The sequence below is a fragment of the Cetorhinus maximus genome, chromosome 14 (genome assembly GCF_964194155.1).
Source record: "Cetorhinus maximus chromosome 14, sCetMax3.hap1.1, whole genome shotgun sequence".
Taxonomy (NCBI): domain Eukaryota; kingdom Metazoa; phylum Chordata; class Chondrichthyes; order Lamniformes; family Cetorhinidae; genus Cetorhinus; species Cetorhinus maximus.
Genome location: NC_135892.1, coordinates 78,280,467 through 78,301,789, shown reverse-complemented (window position 1 = coordinate 78,301,789; position 21,323 = coordinate 78,280,467). Strand labels below are relative to the sequence as shown.

General features: G+C 41.9%; 1 protein-coding gene and 1 long non-coding RNA gene across 4 annotated transcripts in view; one reads left to right on the top strand and one right to left on the bottom strand.

Annotated features, from left to right (window-relative positions):
* Nucleotides 1-19,391, top strand: part of LOC144689751 (synaptotagmin-14-like) — a 264,233-nt gene extending 244,842 nt beyond the window's left edge. For all 3 annotated transcript variants that reach the window (XM_078557123.1, XM_078557122.1, XM_078557121.1), the window contains one exon: nucleotides 10,679-19,391. In XM_078557123.1, coding sequence (XP_078413249.1) covers nucleotides 10,679-10,992 — 314 coding nt within the window. In that variant the 3' untranslated portion in view covers nucleotides 10,993-19,391. The remainder of the gene's footprint in view (nucleotides 1-10,678) is intronic.
* The window catches only part of LOC144689755 (uncharacterized), a 111,696-nt gene that overhangs the window by 4,231 nt on the left and 86,142 nt on the right, over nucleotides 1-21,323 (bottom strand). The window contains exon 2 of the long non-coding RNA XR_013578699.1: nucleotides 10,643-10,765. This is a non-coding gene — a long non-coding RNA (uncharacterized LOC144689755). The remainder of the gene's footprint in view (nucleotides 1-10,642; nucleotides 10,766-21,323) is intronic.

The following is a 21,323-nucleotide window of genomic DNA, read 5'->3' as shown; positions in this document are numbered from 1 at the left end:
ACTGAGCCAATTTTTTTTTGTATTCATTCACGGGATGTGGACTTCGCTGGCTGGACCAGCATTTATTGCCTATCCCTAGTTGACCTTGAGAAGATGGTAGTGAGCTGCTTTCTTGAACCGTTGCAGTCCATGTGGTGTAGGTACACCCACAGTGCTGTTAGGAAGGGAGTTCCAGGATTTTGACCCAGCGACAGTGAAGGAGCGGCAATATACTTCCAAATCAGGATGGTGAGTGACTTGGAGGGGAGCTTCCAGGTGGTGGTGTTTCCATCTATCTGCTGCCCTTGTCCTTCTAGGTGGTAGTGGTCATGGGTTTAGAAGGTGCTGTCTAAGGAGCCTTGGTGAGTTCCTGCAGTGCATCTTGTAGATGGTACACACTGCTGCTACAGTGCGTCATTGATGGAGGCAGTGAATGTTTGTGGATGTGATGCCAATCAAGTGGGCTGCTTTGTCCTGGACGGTGTCCAGCTTCTTCATTGTTGTAGGAGCTGCATTCGTCCAAGCAAGTGGGAATATTCCATCACACTCCTGACTTGTGCCTTGGAGATGATGGATAGGCTTTGGGGAGTCAGGAGGTGAGTTACTCGTCACACTTTTCCTAGCCTCTGACCTGCTCTTGTAGCCACAGTATTTATATGGCTTGTCCAGTTCAATTTCTGGTCAATGATAACCCCCAGGATGTTGATAGTGGGGGATTCAGTGATGGTAACGTAATTGAACATCAAAGGGCGATGGTTGGATTCTCTCTTGTTGGAGATGGTCATTACCTGACACATATGTGGTGCAAATGTTACTTGCCACTTGTCAGCCCAAGCCTAGATATTGTCCAGGTCTTGCTGCATTTGGACATGGACAGCTTCAGTATCTGAGGAGTCGCAAATGGTGCTGAACATTGTGCAATCATCAGCGAACATCCCCACTTCTGACCTTATGATGGAAGGAAGGTCATTGATGAAGCAGCTGAAGATGGCTGGGCCAAGGACACTACCCTGAGGAACTCCTGCAGTGATGTCTTGGAGCTGAGATGACTGACCTCCAACAACCACAACCATCTTCCTTTGTGCTAGGTATGACTCCAACCAACAGAGAGTTTTCCCCCTGATTCCCATTGACTCCAGTTTTGCTAGAGCTCCTTGATGCCACACTCAGTCAAATGCTGCCTTGATGTCAAGGGCAGTCACTCTCACCTCACCTTGGGTGTTCTGCTCTTTTGTCCATGTTTGAACCAAGGCTGTAACCAAGTCAGGAGCTGAGTGGCCCTGGTGGAACCCAAATGAGGCATCAGTGAGCAGGTTATTGCTAAGCAAGTGCTGTTTGATAGCACTGTTGATGACCCCTTCCATTTACTGATAATGGAGAGTAGACTGATGGGGCGGTAATTGGCTGGGCTGGATTTGTCCTGCTTTTTGTGTACAGGACATACCCGGGCAATTTTCCACATAGCCGGGCAGATGCCAGTGTTGTAGCTGCATTGGAACAGCTTGGCTAGGGGAATAGCAAGTTCTGGAGCACAAGTCTTCAGTACTATTGCCAGAATGTTGTCAGGGCCCATAGCCTTTGCAGTATCCAGTGCCTTCAGCCATTTCTTGATATCACGTGGAGTGAATCGAATTGGCTGAAGATTGGCATCTGTGATGCTGTGGACCTCCGGAGGAGGCCGAGATGGATCACCCACTCGGCATTTCTGGCTGAAGATTGTTGCGAATGCTTCAGCCTTATCTTTTGCACTGTGCTCCCCCATCATTGAGGATGGGGATATTTGTGAAGCCACCTCCTCCAGTGAGTTATTTAATTGTCCACCGCCATTCATGGCTGGATGTGGCAGGACTGCAGAGCTTAGATCTGATATCACTTAGCTCTGCCTATCACTTGCTGCTGATGCTGTTTGGCATGCAAGTGGTCCTGTTTTTTTTATAGCTTCACCAGGCTGACACCTCATTTTTAGGTATGCCTGGTGCCGCTCCTGGCATGCCCTTCTGCACTCTTCATTGAACCAGGGTTGATCCCCTGGCTTGATGGTATTGGTAGAGTGGGGGATATGCCGGGCCATGAGGTTACAGGTTATGTTCGAGTTCAGTTCTGCTACTGCTGATGGCTCACAGCGCCTCATGGATCAGTTTCTAGATCTGTTCGAAATCTATCCCATTTAGCACGGTGGTAGTGCCACACAACACGATGGAGGGTATCCTCAATGTGAAGGCAGGACTTTGTCTCCACAATGACTGCGGTGGTCACTCCTACCGATACTGTAGTGGACTGATGCATGTGCAGCAGGCAGGCTGGTGAGGATGAGGTCAAGTATGTTTCTCCTTCTTGTTGGTTCCCTCACCACCTGCCGCAGACCCGGTCTAGCAGCTATGTCCTTTAGGACTCGGCCAGCTCGGTCAGTAGTGGTGCTACCAAGCCACTCTTGGTGATGGACATTGAAGTCCCCCACCCAGAGAACATTCTGCACCCTTGCCACCCTCAGTGCTTCCTCCAAGTGATGTTCAGCATGGAGGAACACTGATTCATCAGCTGAGGGAGGGCGCACGTGGTAATCAGCAGAAGGTCTCCTTGCTCATATTTGCCTTGATGCCATGAGACTTCATGGGATCTGGAGTCGACTTTGAGGACTCCCAGGGCAACCCCCTCCCGACTGTATACCACTGTGCCACCACCTCTGGTGGGTCTGTCCTGCTGGTGGGACAGGACATACCCAGGGATGGTGATGATGGAGTCTGGGACATTATCTGTAAGGTAGGATTCTGTGAGGATGGCTATGTCAGGCTGTTGCTTGACTGGTCTGTGAGACAGCTATCCCAATTTTGACACTAGCCCCCAGACGTTAGTAAGGAGGACTTTGTAGGGTCGACAGGGCTGTGATTGCCATTGTCGTTTCCGGTGCCTAGGTCGATGCTGGGTGGTCTGTCCAGTTTCATTCCTTTTTTGTGTCTTTGTAGCAGTTTGTTACAACTGAGTGGCTTGCTAGGCCATTTCAGAGGGCATTTAAGAGTCAACCACAGCAGCTGTGGGTCTGGAGTCACATGTAGGCCAGACCAGTAAGGACGACAGATTTCGCTCCCTAAAGGACATCAGAGGGTAGTGTAATTTTGGATCAAACTCGCCACCTTCCCCTATATCCCATAGGATCTCACTTTTCTGGCCAGTCTGCCATGTGGGACCTTGTCAAATGCCTTACTAAAATCCATGTAGACAACATCCACTGCACTACCCTCATCAATCCTCCTTGTTACTTCCTCAAAGATTTCGGTTAAATTAGTAAGACACTATCTTCCCCTTGCTGACTATCCCTGATTTATCTGTGCCTTTCTAAGTGACAATTTACCTTGTCTCTCAGAATTGATTCCAATAATTTGCCCACCACCGAAGTCAGGCTGACTGGCTTCTTTTCTTCTGGCCTATCTCTTGCACCCTTTTTAAATATTGGTACAATGTTCACAGACCTCCAATCCTCTGGTATCTCGCCTGTATCTAGTGAAGATTGGAAAATGATCCTCAGAGCATCCGCTATTTCCTCCCTGCCTTCCTTTAACAACCTGGAATATAATCCATCCGGCCATGGTGACTTATCCACCTTCAAGGATGCCAGTCCCTCCAGTACTTTCTCTCTCATTATGCTTATTGTATCTAATAATTTGCACTCTTTCTCTTTAACTAGAATGTCTGCATCATCCCTCTCCTTAGTGAAGACAGAGACAAAGTACTCATTGAGAACCCTGCCCACACCTTCAGCATCAACACACGTTACCATGTACATCTCTGATAGGCCCCACCCTTTCCTTAGATATCCTCTTGCTCTTGATGTACTGGTAAAGCATCTTTGGGTTTTCTTTGACTTTACCTGCCAATATTTTTTCCCAATTTCCTTTTTTACTTCACCCCTGTACTTTCTATACTCCTCTAGTTTTTCTACAGTATTAAGCTTTTTGTAACTGTGATAAGCTTTCTTTTTCTGCTTTATCTTACCCTGTATGCGTCTGGATAACCAGGGGGTTCTAGATTTGACAGTACCACCCTTTTTCTTTGTGGGGATATGTCTACAAGGTGCCAATAGAATCCCGCTTTTGAATACCGCCCACTGATTTGACACTGTTTTCCTTCCTAGTAGCTGTATCCAGTCCACTTTCGCCAGTTCACCTCTCAGCTTTGTAAAATTTGTCTTCCCCCAATTTAGAACTTTTACTATTTAAATATTGCATACTTTTCTACAGTTAGTACAATTGCTCATGGGGGAAAATATTTTGCCTAAATCTTGTGTTGTTTGAGCTAGTTCCTGGCCCACGTTATTAAACGGATCCGGAAAAATATCAATAAAAGTTCTGTATATATTAATTTAATATTTTCCTTTCAAGTCACATTCTGTTGCAGAATGACCAAAACTAAACTAAGTTTACACGATATTACTTAATTGCATAAGCCCTCAAGCAATAATTGATTTTAGGATCAGCTTGTAAACATTTTTGGGTCCTTCATATGCTTTGAAATCCCACATTTTAAAAAAGTGACTTCTAAAAAAATGTATTCAAAAGGTATTCTTGCTGGCATTTGCTAACGAGGTGTAAAATATATTATAAAATAATAACCTCCAAACACAATCATTTTTATTATTCAGTAACTTCACATTAAACAAAAACAATTCACAACTCTGCTCACAATTTTATGCTAGGTTCATTAAGCCACCAAAGCTCCATATAAATGAAGCATCGACCAGATAATGTGCCTGAGCAGGACCATTGTTGCTGGCATAGCATTTGAGCTGTATCATTAAATCCATTGACTTTTACTAGCTTTGGCTCTGATTCTGAAAAAATGGTTTTCAAATCTACAAAATTGCCAATTTTTGCATATAATTAGATTTTTCTGCAATAATTTTGGAAATAACTTCTCAGGCAAATTTTTGAAAAAAGAGCTTTGGTAGATCAGCAGAAATTTTGAAAATGTTTGCCTTTCACAAAAAACATTGATTTCACATGTTATATTGGCACTCAGAGGTAAAACCGCAGGAAGTTCATAAAACAAAAGTTGTATGCATTGGACTGTAGGTAATAATGTTGTATCATTTTATTATATAAACATAATTACCATGTTAAAAGCAGTGGAAGTGTAACAATTTTCTTACTAAAAACACCACTTTTGTCTACAATTGCATATATGACTTAAATTTGATCATCATAATTTATTCCTGCAACATTTTTTTCAGTCATGTATCTGAAGTAACATTTTTTGAAACCTATTTTGTTGGTTTGGTTGCAGTATAACAGTATATACTACATGACCAGAGGTTAAAAAAAAAGTTAACAATATTTTCCCACTGCTTGTACCATTAAGGTTTGTAATTGTTGCACAATGACTTTGTGTGAAAACAAACTGACAAACTGCACTTGACAAGAAGCTAATTCTGAAAATGTATTTATCTCAAAAGGAATTGTTAACCTACTTCAAGTGATATTTGAAGGCCCATCCTACATATTCACAGATAAATTAATGTTTTCATTTGATAATTGTTGTCTTGCAATTCACAAACTTAGTTGAATGACAAAGCAAATCAATTCCAGACATAATGGTCAATAAAATGGGCAATGCAATGTCACTATGCAGTACAAGGAAAACAAGGACCTTTGACTTTCTCGTTTATGAAGAGGGAAGGGATAGTAATATACTGATATTGCAATGTAATTAGATTTCTAAAAAATTGTAAGTGTACACTTTTGTAGCATGATAATGAAAAATTAAGTTATAACAGCAGAAAACTAATAATCCTCTCTGTTGAACCCTCTCTTGTTATTATACTGTTAAATCTCTTGTACTTTTACCACTGTAGTAAACAGTGTTCCTCGTTTTAACTTTTGACCTATGACCCTTTCTCACCCAACTATTGACATCTGGCCATTATTTCTTTTACTGCTTTCCACCCCCTGTTGTCAGATGGACTGTTCTGTTGTCTAAAACACTTGATAGGTGGGCAGGTTTATATAATCCGAGGTGAGTTGCAGTACAGGAACGCTATTAGTGGCTCTTGTCTCTTTCATGTGAAAGAAACCCGCCAGCAGTGAAGCTGTCCACCATTCGTGCTGGCTTATTAAGAGACTTTTAACTAATGTTATTTCCTGTGATCAGGATAATCTATACTGCTGGAACTAACCATCTCTCCTTAAGGAAAAAAGCTGTGGGAAAGGTCATTCAGACTAGGTATAATATTCTATCCATCATTGCTGTGTATAGTATGAGGATATGAAGTGAAGGGTGCTGTTGAACCCTGATAAATACACATATTTGCTTTGCCAAAAGATTGAATGCTTTGATCTGGATTTTTATCTTTTATTACCTAATTATTAGTCAACAAATCATTTATTTAACTGTTTAATAGTTGCCAAAGTAAAACTGAAACATTTAATGCCATTGTGTATATATTTAATACTATTTGTAAAACGTACTGCTCACGGTGGGTGATGCTTGACAGTTGTTAGCTCCTAATTAATATTTTGAAAATTAAGAACTGGCAATGACTCATGCTTAGATCCAGACCTTCCACTTAAGTACAGGCCCGGATTTTGAGGTCGTAATGATGGCAAAACTATCAGTGTTCACCGTCATTTTTCCTCTGAAACTGACAGCAGCTTCTGGAATCTGCACATGCACAGTTAAACACAGAAATCCAGAATTTGCTGTCAACGATTCTGTGCTTTTCCATAGGGTGCACTTTTGAAGTCCCCCAGACTGCAATCAATTAGAAATCGCTGAACTGAGGAGAAGTTGCCCTTTTATGCTATTAGTTTGGCTGTAAATCCTGTGGAATGAGGTTTAACTATTTTTTAATAGTGTACTATGTTCATAATCACTGCTGAAAACTTCTCTGGCCCTGAAAAACTCACTTTATCCTTGTGGAATGTCAAATTTCACCATTATGATAAAAAAAAGTTCGATACATTTTTAAAATATATTTTTAAAAAGTTTTTAAGATACTTCAGCTATTACCTTAACCCCATGTATATGTTTCGATCATTTATTTCATGCTCTATAAAATTTCATTAAAAGTGAAGGATAATCAATACATTTTATTTCCTGGTTTGCTGTCTGTGAGAATACTTCGATGTGATTCGCTGCTTACCCTGCTTGATGACATCACTGTTGTTGGATGCCTGGAGATCCCCTTGAATTGGCACCACTAATGTCAGCCAAGGGGAAATTCACGCTACAGAGATTGCTAGACCTTGGTGGGTGGCTTTCTTCCAGATCAGTAGCGAGTGGCATCGCTTCACCATTGACCACAAAATCCGGGCCTAGATCAAGATTTCATAGAAATAATGTGATCTGGTTTATTGGAGTTTTATGCCTTGAAATCATGCATGATAAATATGAATGATAATTTACTTTTAATAGTGAAAGATTGCAAAATATAACATTTGGAACTCTAAACAAAATTACCAGATAATCTGGATGAATCAGTCATCCAGAAAATTGACCCCAAGGGATAATTGTACCGACATAACACTGAAAGCAGCAGAAATTAAATCCAAATTCACCTTATAATTAACTCTGTGACATATTGTGGGAAATGGTATCAAAATTAAGAAATTGCAGGTAAATCTGAGAAAACCACGTTAATCACATCACACTAGATCCAAGTAGAGGAAGTGACAATTTGCCACTAAACTGTGGCTATACTAAATTAACTCTGCTCACATTCTGAAAACCAATTCAAGTAGATAATTGAACTCCAGCAAATCAGGCAAACAGAAAAGCTTTTTCTATCGATATTATTGCTCTAATTCTCCTGATTTTCAATAAAAATATCACAGTAATATTTATGTTTTGACAATGGCAAACTATTATTTAGTTCAATTATTATCTACCATCTAAACAGTACAGATGAAGAGCTATTTAAAATTATGAAGGAATAGATCAATGTAAATAGAAGCAAACTGTTTCAAGTGACTGAAAGATCTAGAATGAGAGGACATAGATAAAAGTTGAAACGTAAGGAATTAAGGATAAAAATCAGGGGAATTCTTTTTACACAGATGGCCATAAGGCTATGGAATACACTATCAAAATTAGTGATGGGAACAGATTTTCAGCTTTGGCAAAAATAAGTGCACCTGCGGCACTCACTCAAGGTCACGGTCAAGAGGCTCAAACTATTTTTGGGTTCAGGCTTTATTTGAATATTACTGATGAGCTAGAATCACCAAACATACACTACACCGCAGTTCAGCAGTTTTGGGTGACAGAAAATTAGCCAGCCAAAAAGTAGGGCCTATTTTGGGGCTGTGGATCCTGGAGGAATGATGACATTGAGCCTTCAGTGAATGGAACATGGCTCCTTGTTGCACAAATATCTTTCTAAAAAATATCCTGAGTGGTCTTTAGTAGTTCCTTTAAGAATCACTGGTAAGACACCTTCGTGCCTTGTATAACTGGATTCCTATTTAGACATAGTCATAGAGTCATGGAGGTCTACAGCACCGAAAAAGGTTCTTCGGCCCATCGAGTCTGCGCCAGTCAAACAAGTACCTAACTATTCTAATCCCATTTTCCAGCACTAGGCCCATAGCCTTGTATGCCATGGCATCACAATTGCACATCCAAATATTTCTTAAATATTATGAGGGTTTCTGCCTCTGCCACCCTTTCAGGCAGTGAGTTCCAGATTCCCACCACTGTCTGGGTGAAAAAATTCTTCCTCACATCCCCTCTAAACCTCTTGCCCCTTACCTTAAACCTTAATTTGCATATTTAAACAGAGTCCCACCAATTGAATGGGATGGGAGTGCTGCACACCCATTAAAGACCTGCTGAAAATTGAATCATGCATGCAAATGATTGTCCAAGGTGCCCACAGACTTTGCTCTTCCAGTTGACCATTAGGTGACAAAGTTAATACTTAAGGCTAAAGCGGTGATTTTGAAAGAGGATGAAAGAGGCTCAAGGGACTTGAACTACAGTGTGCTCTAATGTGGAGATACACATCGGGCAGAATTTTGCCATCGGCGAGCAGTGGCAGGGCCCGCTTGCCAACGCATAAAATGACGCGGGATGATGTCGGGCGGAACCCCCAACGTCATCTTGGCCTATTTAAATTTTCAGAAAGGTGAACCCGCAGCAAAATCAGTTGCGGGCCCGCTGACCTGTTAATGGCCAATTGAGGCCATTGACAGATCAATTATACAATTGAAGGACCTGCTGGTGCAACCTTAAGGTTGGCGGGCAGGCCAGGAGCCCCGGCGGCAAATAGAAAAAACATGAAACCTCATCCAGCGGCGGGATGAGGTTTCATGTAGGGTTTAAAACAGTTTAATAAACTTATTATGTAAATTATGAACATGTCCCATCTTATGTGACATTGTCACATGAGGGGGGCATGTTAAGGAATTTTTTGTTCTATTTTTAATCTTTTGAAAAGTGTCAGCGATCTCCTTGAGGCTGCACTTTGCCTCCGGGAGATGTGCGCTCTTTCGTGCGCATGCGTAAAAGAGCGCACTCTCGCTTTTGGGGAATTCCCCCCCCCCCCCCCCACACAGGAAGCGCATAGTGCTTCCCACCGGACGTCACGCTGGGCAGGCCTTAATTGGCTCGCCCACGTAAAATGGCGGCGGGGCCCTCTTCTCCGGCGGGGATCGGCTCCCTGCCCGCCGGAGATTGGGTTGGGCCCGCCCGCCCGGCAGGCAGAAAATTCTGCCCATCAACACAGACTGGTTGGACTGAATGATGTTTCTGCTTAGTAATTTCAACGTAATACTATGCTTGAGGAGCATTAAAGACAAAATAGATTTTCTTCCTTTTTTAAGTAAAGATAGCTCTACTGGGCGTGTTATGTTAGTATACCATCTTTTTAATTCTTGGATCTGTTTTTAAATCCAGAATAGACTGATTGCTATTATCAGTTCTACGTGAAGTCAACTTAGCAGTTTCAATATAGCATAGATAAGAGACCACAGCAAAAATTCTGCCTGAAAATCAGGAGTGATTGGCACAATACAGGTAATCTTAGTCAGCAAGCTCATCATAAATGAAAATTTTGCAGTGTTCATCTGAAGTTGGGATTGACATATATTGTTGAGCCAGGAAAGGAGTTGTATACTGAATGAAGCCTAGACTATAGCCTGTGAATGCCTGATGATATATCACTTTCAACAAAGAGAATATTTTAACAATTTTGAACACTGTCAACCCTCACCCTGGTCAGTACAAAGTTGGGAAAAAAAGGTAAACAAATTACTGCAAGAAAAAAGGTTATGCCTGACATTCAGATTCACCGAGATTCAAGTTGATGATGTTTCTCAAACAGGTTCAGTTATTTTCACATAACAAATTTATGTTCTCATATATGTTGCTAGCTAGTTCAGAATTTAAACAAAACGAAATGGAGAGATTGTTATTCCAGCTGTTGCTATACTTAATGTCCATCCCATGCCAAATTGTTTTGATGGCATTCTTTGTGCTCCCTGTTGCCCCTTGTTCCTGATTCATTTTCATCACCTCTGCTGTCTTTTAGGCATACCTTTTCATTTCTTCTACGTACTGTATACTCCGCAATGGAGACTGACTAGTATGCTTACAAAGTGTTGTGGCTAGTGGAAGCTTGCTAAGTGTTTGATATTGGTAACATATAGTGATTATAAGAAGAGTATTTTCTTGCCTCTGATGCCTCTGTTAAACCGAATTGCTTTTCCAGACACATATGTGAAGTTAACATTGCTGAATTCTATGGGTCAGGAGATGTCCAAATGTAAGACGTCCATCCGTCGAGGCCAACCAAATCCTGTGTACAAAGAAACATTCATTTTCCAGGTAGCACTGTTTCAGCTTTCTGATGTGACACTCATACTATCTGTGTATAACAAACGGAGCATGAAACGCAAAGAAATGATTGGCTGGATTTCACTAGGCCTCAACAGCTCAGGTGAGGAAGAGCTGAACCATTGGACTGAAATGAAAGAATCAAAGGGACAGCAAGTTTGTCGGTGGCATTCATTATTGGAATCCTAATGAATATGCTGTGGACTGCAGTGGGCTTTGGCTCAGGGGTTCAAAACAAATCTTTCAGACTCTTTCTTAACCAAACTAACGGTTGCAAAACACTACAATTGCCTCATTATTGGTTCAGTTCATGATAATGCTGGAAATGACTTTAAGGAAAATGTGAGGGAACACAATTTCCTGTATAATGTGTATCATTTACTATCAGTGCAACATATAGGATGAGGCACAAAAGTTTTTAGAGAATTAGAGAAAGAATATACTTTTTGAAAAGCCCAAATAACATGGTCTACAGCATTCAAACCATTAGTTGAGGATGTGCAGTAAGATAGTGGTCATAACTTACGACACAAGATGTTTCTGTGATGTTGGAATGTAGGCTACATAATAAATGAAACTACCATATAGCAAATTATTTTGGTGAGGCATAAATTTAGCGATTTTACTGTCAAATGGATGTGACAGTGAAATATTAGTATATCATCTTTTAGTGATTTCAAAAGTAAGAAATTCAGCTCTTAACATTTTTTATGTCCAGCCACCAATGTTGCAATCTGTTTATATTTGTTGAAGTGAGTTCCTCTTGATTTCCTGTAGCTGCCCACTGCAAACTTTGTGACAGGGAGAAATTGCATTCAAAGCAGGGCGCCAAATGCCAGTACCACAGAATGCAAGCACAGTAATACTTTTGAATGGTCAATGTATTAGAAACTAATTGGCCACAATTATTAATTTAAAATAATTATTAATTATGCTAAAATTAAATTTCTCGGTAATTTAATTGATTCATTTAAACAATGAAAAATAACCACTCGCCAGAATAATTAGTTATATGGTATGTGAAGGTGCCTTTAGTACTCACTGGACTAAAAGCTGAAAATTTCTTTGTAGCTGTGCCCTATGGCTGATGTCTTGACCATGTACCTTCCTGTACATGGATGCTGTAAAATGGCATTATATTTGGTCACCAAAGCAAAGAAACTTCTATTTGAGAGCAGGACATGGTACATTGCTGATGGGGGAGCACTAGTATTCATTTATCCAGTATCTCAGATAGATATAGCAGTTGCATAAACAGTGTGCATTTGCTGCACAAATGATATACAGCCTCTTTATGATAGATATGTACTTACCAATGCCAGCTTTTCCACAATGTCTACTGAGAACTGACCTACACCCACATCATTCTGTACATGACCTAGATGTAGCATAGACTGCCATAATATGACACTGGAGGAAATTAATTTTCCCATCACCAGCATTGTTAATTCTATGAGCACAAAGCAAGTTCATAACACCATATTTCAATGTACATAATTTTAGGGGGGGGATAAAATCAGATTTAGTTCATATCTTTCAAAGAAATTGTCAATGGGATACCATTTATAAAAAATACGAATAGTGTGTTCAAACACTATAGGAACATCAAATAAGATCAGTTTTACTCAGCACTGTTGAATTTATCCTCTATTAAGCTGCATTGAAATATGACTCAGATTTTTTATACAGGGTTAATATAATTATCAAATATCGCAACAAACTTCAATATTTCATACTTTGATATGATAAGCAGTTGCTATCTGGCAGCCACTCTTTTAAAGCACATTGGCTGGAGCAACAAAGCAACTGCTTAAGATCTGAGTAAATGCGATTTTTTAGTAAACTGCGCCAAAAAAACAGAGAGAAATAGTATATGAGCAATCACTTTTAGATATCTGGCCAGTTATTGATTTGTATTGGTAGCAACACTGGGAAAGTAGCTGCTAGGTACATGCAAATTATCTGAGAAAAATATGCCCAATTTGTATTAGTCCTTTCTAGTATAGGAATAACTACAATTACATTGTCAGACCATGTTAGAAATTATTTGCATTGTGGGTTTACTGAGTACTTTAATAATTCTGGAAGCCAGAATTCACCTTGACATTTTGGACTTTATATTTAGGTACTAATTATCCGTACCGTGTGTAAGCTTCTCAGTTTTTAGCTCCGGCATTAAAAAAAAAACACAAATGTTTTAACTGTTTGATTTGATCATTTTATTTGGAAGAAAATCCAGGCACTTTCAGACTGTTGGCCAAACAATTTAGATTTATGTGGGTAAGGATGGGTGAAATAATAAAATCTACATAATTCCACCCCGTTTGCCATTTTTATCAAATGCATGTTAATCTCTGTAACTGGTCACTACCGCTGAACTTCTACCAAATTGCGTAATTTTTTTTGTTGGCATCTCATATACCCAGCTAGTTATGTGTGATATAGGGCAGAATTTTCATCCTCAAGCAGGTAGTGGGAGTCAGGAAAATTCCTGGCTCAGCCCACCCAGCTTGGGAAAAAGTGACAGGAAAGACAGGATTTTCATCATGGCGGGCGGGTGGAGGGGGGGTTGCGCAGATGTGGGCTGCAGCTGGGCCAACCAACCCGGGAAAAACTTCGGAGGCAGCTACAGGGGCTGCCGGGTGCTGAGTTGAGCTGTTTAATACGTCTGCCTTGGTTCTGTGGTTGTAATGAAAAATGTAAGGTCCCCTCAAACTCCTTACACACTCCCCATGGCCCCTCATGCCCCCATGCCAAGGTATGTCCCCAGCCACCCTCTATACATGACCCCTCATGCCTCCCATACCAGGCTTAGGCACTTCCATGTGCATTCACCCATTATACACTGTATAGAACCAATGAACCCTATAGTGACAATAGGATGTATAAAAAAACACTTTTAAAAAGTCATTCATTGATAGCTTTCCACTTTCTTTAAAGAAACTCCATTACTACAGGCCAATGCAAGCGTCAATCATCTGGACCCTTTAAAGTATCAAAGGGAGAAACTGCAAGCACTTGAAACCTCTTTAAGTTGTGTAAATAAACATTGACCTCTTCTGTCAATTGCACAAAGAGCCAGAGCTGCCAATCAAGCAATGTTTTCCCTGTGGCTCAGCTGTTTCAACAGCCTAATGAATTTCTGGGCTCTCAGCCAAGCCTCATTATGCATTCTTTGCCGTGAAGTACGACTCTTTGAAAGGCTGGCCCGACTTCATGGCCTGAATTTTTCACGCATTGGGCGAGCTCGGTGGGAGCAGGCAGGGGCGGTTGGGAAGCTGACTGCTGCCTGCGATCATATCCGCACCGTGATTTCACGTGGGCGGGCCAATTAAGGCCCGCCCTGCATGGATCGCGAGCGGTAGCACAAGCGCTACCTGTGTAGGCGGAGGGAGGAAGGACAGCGAGCCTGGTATGCAGTTTGCGTAGGTGCGTGAAAGAGCGCTTCAATCTCCCTGAGGCACGGAACTGCCTGACGGAGATTGAAGTGCTTTTTGAAAAATTTAATAAATACAATAAAAATTCAGTGAAACATGTCCCCTCATGTGACTATGTCACATGAGATGGGATATGTTTTTAATTTCAAAAAGAAAGTTTTTATATCCCACTCATGGATGAGGTGTCCTAAAATGTAAACTTCAACTTAATTACCTTGTTAATGGCCTTAATAGGTCTTTTAATTATTGGTGGGTGTGCAGCTGACTCTGGCGCGTGCCCGCCGAACAAAATAACACGACGGTGATCGCATGTCATTTTACATTCTGACGTGTCGGGCGCTCGCTTGCATGCCGAAGGTAAAATTCTGGCCCATGAAAGTTGTGGAAGACTAGGACATGCCTATCCATACAATGGAGCCAGTCAGGTCGGGAGTGCCAGATGCGGTCATGCAACTGATCTAACCCACACCCTTAAAAGGCTCTTCTGAAAATCAGAAACCCCAGGAATGGGGTCGGGAATCCCAGAATCGGGTCCCGGCCACGTTTTCACCCCTCCATGGAGTCCTCTAACTTCATGGGAAGAATTTTCCCCCATCGGCAGGGGGAGGGAATGCAAGAGTGGGCACGTGCATGCGCGCCTTCAATTGGCCGCCATTTTACATGGATGGGCCAATTAAGGCCCGCCCGGTGTGATGTCCGCCAGGAAGCGCTATGCACTCCCTGTGCGGGCGGGGGGGGATTCCCTCAGCCGAGAGTGCGCTCTTTCGCGCATGCGTGCGAAAGTGCGCACTCATCTCCCTGAGCCTAAGTGCTGCCCTCAGGGAGATCAGTGCCAAATTTAAAAATGGTCAATGCACAAAAATAAAATTTCCTTGACATGTCCCCTCATGTGACACTGTCACATGAGTTGGGACATGTCCATCACTTTTAATCAAACTTTTATTAAATTTTTTAAAACCTTCATGAAACCTCATCCCGCCCGTGGATGAGGTTTCATGCTTTTTCTGAAGCCCACCAGGGCTCCCGGCCTACCCGCCAACCTTAAGGTTGGACGGGCAGGTCTATTAATTACTTGAATTAGTTTTTAAATGGCCTCACTAGGCTGTTGACAGGTCGGCGGGCGCACAGCTGATTTGGCTGTGCCCCCGCTGACCCAAAAATTGAAATGACGCGGGGTGACGTCGGGAGTTCCGCCCGACATCATCCCGTGTCATTTTACGTGTTGGTGAGCGGGCCCCGCCCCCCCAATCACCGACCTCAATATCCTGGCCCATGAAAGTCTAGCCCATAATTTCAGCTGAATTATATCCTAGTGTGACTAAACTAGTAGCCAGGTGCTCATGCACAAGAAGGGATAATGATAGATGACTGATGCCAATCCACATCTCCTTGTAGCTGCATGAATGCTCACAGAGCTCTATGTATGGAGAAAAGTGAGCAATTTGACTCTGCTCAAGCAGCTAATAGTACACAAATTGGGGGACCTTAGGGCAAAGAAATGAAATTTAACGCACGAAAAGTTGTATGATGACCATGTTCACATTGTTAAGTCTTCTATTACTCAGTTTAAAGTTAATTATTGTCAATTTGTAATGTCATAGAGTGTATTATAGGTTAGTAAACTACACATTAAAAGGGTGTCTAAAGGTTCTAATGTGACACCTGTTTGGAATGTAATTTAAATAAAGTTAAGAAAAATGTGTTGCAATGTTGTCAAGCTGAAGTTAACAGCCTCAAGCTGAAAAATCCCACCAATAGTCTACACACTGGTTTTCATGCAGGTCGCAATGACAATACCAGAAAGAGCTTGAACCTCTGCTCTTATTACCTAAGTGCCCTCTTCTGGAAATTGCTTTCTTCTCAGCAATAGCCCCAATCTTTGGAGTTTCTGGCAATGCCAGGCTGCAGTTTCCAACATTTCCCCTCTATTTACAGTACAGGGCTAATTGATTCACAAAGTACTGTGATAAACCCGTCTGTGCTGTAGTACAGTGAGCATGGTGGTATGTGTATGGGTGTAAGAGGAAAGGGAACACTGTCAGCATGTTAAGCAAGCACTCAAGGAAGAAACTTGGCTGACTGTTTATCTTGAAGACACTGATAAAATGACAAGAATGACGTCAGTATCACCATTCACATAGCATAAGAGAATAATGTTTTCTTTCTAGAAACCAGCAGACCAAGGGTTAAAAAGACTGTCAGGTAGCAGCCTAAGACCTAACTTCAGGGACAATAATTAATCACAGTGTTAGGAAATTGCTGAGGCAGGTTAATAAGGTTGAAAATAAAATGGCTTAGAAGAAATGCAAATCAGTGGAAAGAAATTATGAAAGATTCCAATAGAAAGTCAAAAATAAGAAAAATAAGTGGAACAGAAGAAAAAGAACATGCAAATCAAAAAAGGTTATAACAGAAAAAAGTTTAAATAAATGAAGAAATGGACAAGGGTAAAGCAGGAATGTAAGATAAATAAGTACAGAGGATTAGAGAAACAAAGAAAAAGAAGATAATGGCAGAAGCTATAGAAAGAAATACACAGATGAAAGAAATTAAATAACCCATAATATAGATGTAAGGAATTAAAACTACGGAAAGAGTAGCAATTATCCTGCCCCTCCTTCCAATAAGATAATTCATTATAGGGAGTCTGCTGGTAAATGATCTTGCTCTCTCCACATTCCATACGCAGAAGCAACAGATTCAGTGTGAGAGAACATATAGACCTTGAAATGCCTGGGGCTAGAGAGGGCAGGAAATAAGAAGTGCACTCAAGTACTGTCAGGTTTTTCAGTTTAGAAACATTGATGGCAGAATTTAATACCCTCCCCCAAGACATGTTTGGAGGTGGGGAGACATTTAATTGGGTAGGAGGGTCCCGAGTAGGCACCCCACCCCGTTCCCGCCCCAGCCCTGATAAATTCCAATGAATGCCCACTTAAAGGCCTCATCCCGTCTCCGCTGGTGTTCAACCAGCAGCAGATGGGGCAGCGATGGGGCAGCCATTGTGCAGAGAGCTCAAAAAGCAAACCCTATTGTGTTTGCTTTTGGACTCCTGGGAGGTGAGGGGGTGTGTGCGGTGTCCCTCGTTGTCAGGCACGCAGTGGCTGAGCTAGGGACTCAGCATTGGAAAGGGGCTCATTGAGATCCACCCCCTGCCCTTTCACCTGACCCGCCCCCCTCTTTCTGCCCACAGCCTGCAATCCCCTCCCCACCACCTCCATTCTGCCCTCCCTCACCTGTGGCCTGGGCCTAGTCGGAGGGTGTATTGCCGGTAGCAACCCCGCTGTCCTGGTGGCACTGATGGCAATGAGGAGCTGCTGGCCCCTCATTGGCCGGCAGTTGTCATGTGGTGAAATTTCCAATCCCAAGGACAGCCTACACATTTAGGTGCCTGACTGGCTCCTTATATGGCGGGCCTTCCCTAAAGGACGTAATGTGGGGTTCTCACCAGCTCTTCTTCAGCCGGTGGGCGAGACCTCAGTGACCTGGAATAAATTCCATCCAACATGTTTCTTCTGTCGAGATTCTACCTCACTTGCACTGCTTATTTAAATTTGAGTGGAGATGAGGGCTGCCAAGTAGGTTTAATATATCCCTGCAGATTTGATCAAGTGACATTTGACAAATGTCAGTGAATCATGTGACACCACTCAGTAAAACTTAATCACATGACATTTAAACACCTGATATTTTCCCACAATCCACAGCACGTTATAAAAATAATAAACCTAACCTAATTCAATTTGCATACATTTTGTTGACTCCCACATTCAACCCCTGATTTGTATCTTCATGGAGGTGAGGCTCAGTCCTCAGAAAGAAGCAGCAGAACTGCCTGACACCTGTAATAAAACATATTATAGAACAAAGCACATCATAGGTTCAAATTAATTCACATCCCCAGTTTGTATTGCTCTTCTCTCTCTGTCTCTTTCACCCATTCTGGTAGACTCCCATCGAAAATGGGAGGGTTAGGAACTCTAGGTGGGGAGGGATCCATGGGCGACTGGCCAGGCTCCATCAGCACTCAAGGCAGAGTGGCTGGAAGAGATATCAGTTTCCTTGGGAATTATACCCATTATGTTCACGGGCAGGACCCTCAGGCCTCAGTAGTACTTACGCCAGCTGAGAACAGACAATATTCTCACTGAAACCTTTAGAAAGTACTCAAACATTTACTACATAGGAAATTCATCCTGCTGCCTTTACTCAGCACAGAACTGTATTCTGGAATTCCTTCCTTAAATCTCCTTGAACATCTCTGTCCACCTTTAAAACCTGTATATTTAATCACTTCTTTGATTGCTTCATTGGAACTCTTCCAATTCCTTTTTGGCCTTTTATCATTGAAGCAGTGTGCGATATTTCATTAAGTCAAAGATGCTACAGGAGAATAATTTGCTGTTGACAGAAATGAGAATGTGGAAGAGAGAACAGAAAATGTGGATGAAAAGAGAAAATGATTTAATAATTATTTCTACATATAATTACACACCCATAAATATATATGTTAACTTTATAGTACTAACGCTACTGCAGATATCTTAGTAATATTATTATGTTAATATGTAATATTAAATGATTTTTGAGCCTCATGGATATGAATTTTTAAAATGGCCAGGTTGAGTGTGTACAGAATTCCCTGGAAGTGTATCATTATAAATGCTAAGAAAAGAAAGAAAGAAAAAAAATTAGGAAATAATAGAAGCAGAAAGATGAGATGGGGATAAATAAAAAATAATAAGTGAAGGAAACATTTAGAAAAAGAAAAGCAATTTGGAGAAACTGAAAGCTAATAAAGACATGGCAATAGGACGAAAAGCTGAATATCCCAAAACAGGAATTAGACTCTAGGTAAGGTGAAAGTACTGGATGAGCTTGTCTAGCAATATAATATATTCTTAGTAATGAAAGAGACAAGAGAAACTTAAATATAGATACCTGAGGAAATGAAATTCTGAAAAATAGAGAAGGAAATAAAGGAATATAAGAAAGAAGAGAAATAAATGAGAAGAAATTTTAGTAAACTTCCAAAATATATAGAGATGCCAAGTGAAAGCAAGACATAAGAAACATTAAGGTCCAGATTTTTGCTCCCAGGTCAAGTGCACAGAGTCAGGAAAATTCCCAGTTCTGCACACCCGACCTTTAAAAATGGCTGCCCAGACATTGGCTTTTTGGTTGGTGGGGGATGGGGGTAAGGTGTTGGTGGGGGGGGGCTAGAATAGGAGGTGGGGCAGGTGACCCTGGAAGAAGTGAGGAGGCTGCCAAGGGTGGAGGCATACTTGGCAGAAGACCTGCTTTGGGGCTCCGGCACTGTGTCCAAAAATAATAATAAGATTAAAACATAAAACATCCCTCCAGCCTTAACCCCTTATACCCCCTCAATTCCCCCACACACTCCCTATGCCACTCTCATGCCAATGCATGCCACCTCATGCCTTGTGCCCACCCCCATGGACCTTTGTAGTCCCTATGCCCCTGTAACCACTCCCCATGGCCTCTCAAACCCTCCATGCCAGTCTATGCCCCTTTACCCACCCCCATAGCCCTTTATATCCTCTGTGGCAACTTAGTGCCAACTCATGCTAACCCATTCCCCTCATCCACCACCCTTTGCCTTTACACCTACCATGCTGACTCGTCTAGTATCCAGCATAGGCAGACTACAGGACCCATGCAAAAATGAGATAAAATAAAGTTTTGAATTTCCGAGTATCTATTGCAGACTTCAGTAAATTGTAAAACAATCTCATTAAAAACATTTACTACACTTGCATCCCTTCAACTAAATAAAATCTTATAACAACAAACATTTCATTCAAGTGCACATTCCCTCATGACAAAAAACATTGGAGTTTAGAGTCCCACATCAGAGAGTCTATAACCACTTATAGTTGTCAATAAAACTGTGATATGAATTTTCTCCCCATTTGGGGGGTTGTGCGGGCACGGGCATGCACATAGCTGAGCACTCCCTGTGCGGGCGGGGGGATGTTGCCTGAGTCGGGGCCTGCGCTCTTTCGTGCATGCGTGTGAGAGCACAGAAATCTCCCTGAGGCAACTCCGTGCCTCAGGGAGATTAATTTAAGTTAAAAAATTTTACTAAAGGAAAAAAAAAATTTTTAGGACATGTCCCCTCATGTGAAACTGTCACAAGAGCTGGGACATGCCTATGAATTTTATTAAAAATTTTTTCAAACCTTAAAAAGCTTCATGAAACTTCATCCCGCCCATGGATGAGGTTCCATGAAAAATGCAAAGATCGCTTGGACTCTTTGCCTGCCCACCAACCTTAAGGTTGGACAGGCAGCTCAGTTTATTGATTTAATTGATGGTTAACTGGCCTTAATGAGCCTTTGACAGTTCGGCGGGCACGCAGCCGACTCGGGTGCACACCTGTTGAACTGAAAATCTGAATGACGCACGGTGACATCGACGCATGCCCCACGTCACCGCGCATCATTTTATGCCTTGGCGAGCGGGCCCCGCCCCCACTCGTCAAGCCGTAGATTCTGCCCTTTGTGATAAAAGATGGTTGTAAAATCTGCCATGCAGCAGTAATCCAGTAATAGAAACCCTCAGGCTTATGAAATAGCAACCACTTATTATTTAACACTGCAGACATTTTTTTTCCCCAAAATTTAAAGGGCTGGACTTTTAACTGCCTTGACAGTTTGACAGGTGCTTCCGACAGTTTTGACAGTTCTGTTGACAGTTCCAATAAGCTTGACAATAATGAGTTTATGCACTTTTTACACACATTTATGCCTAATTTAACATTTCCAAGGGGCATCTGACCTCTACCAAAGGGCACCTTATCTCCCCAAAGGTGCATTGGGACCATATTCAAAGGGGTACCTTACCTTTCCCAAGGGCTATCCAAACAAATCCACCTGATCTAACCTGCAACATCAGATTTCACACTCCTGACCTACCAAAATCCCACTTCAGTGGAGGCAACTGGTAATGTAAATAGCCAGCTGCCTCCATAAACCATGCATGCATGAAACACACCCCATCCCCATTCCCACCTTCGCAAAAATGGGAAGTGCCATTCCCCATCATGGAGAAAATCTAGGC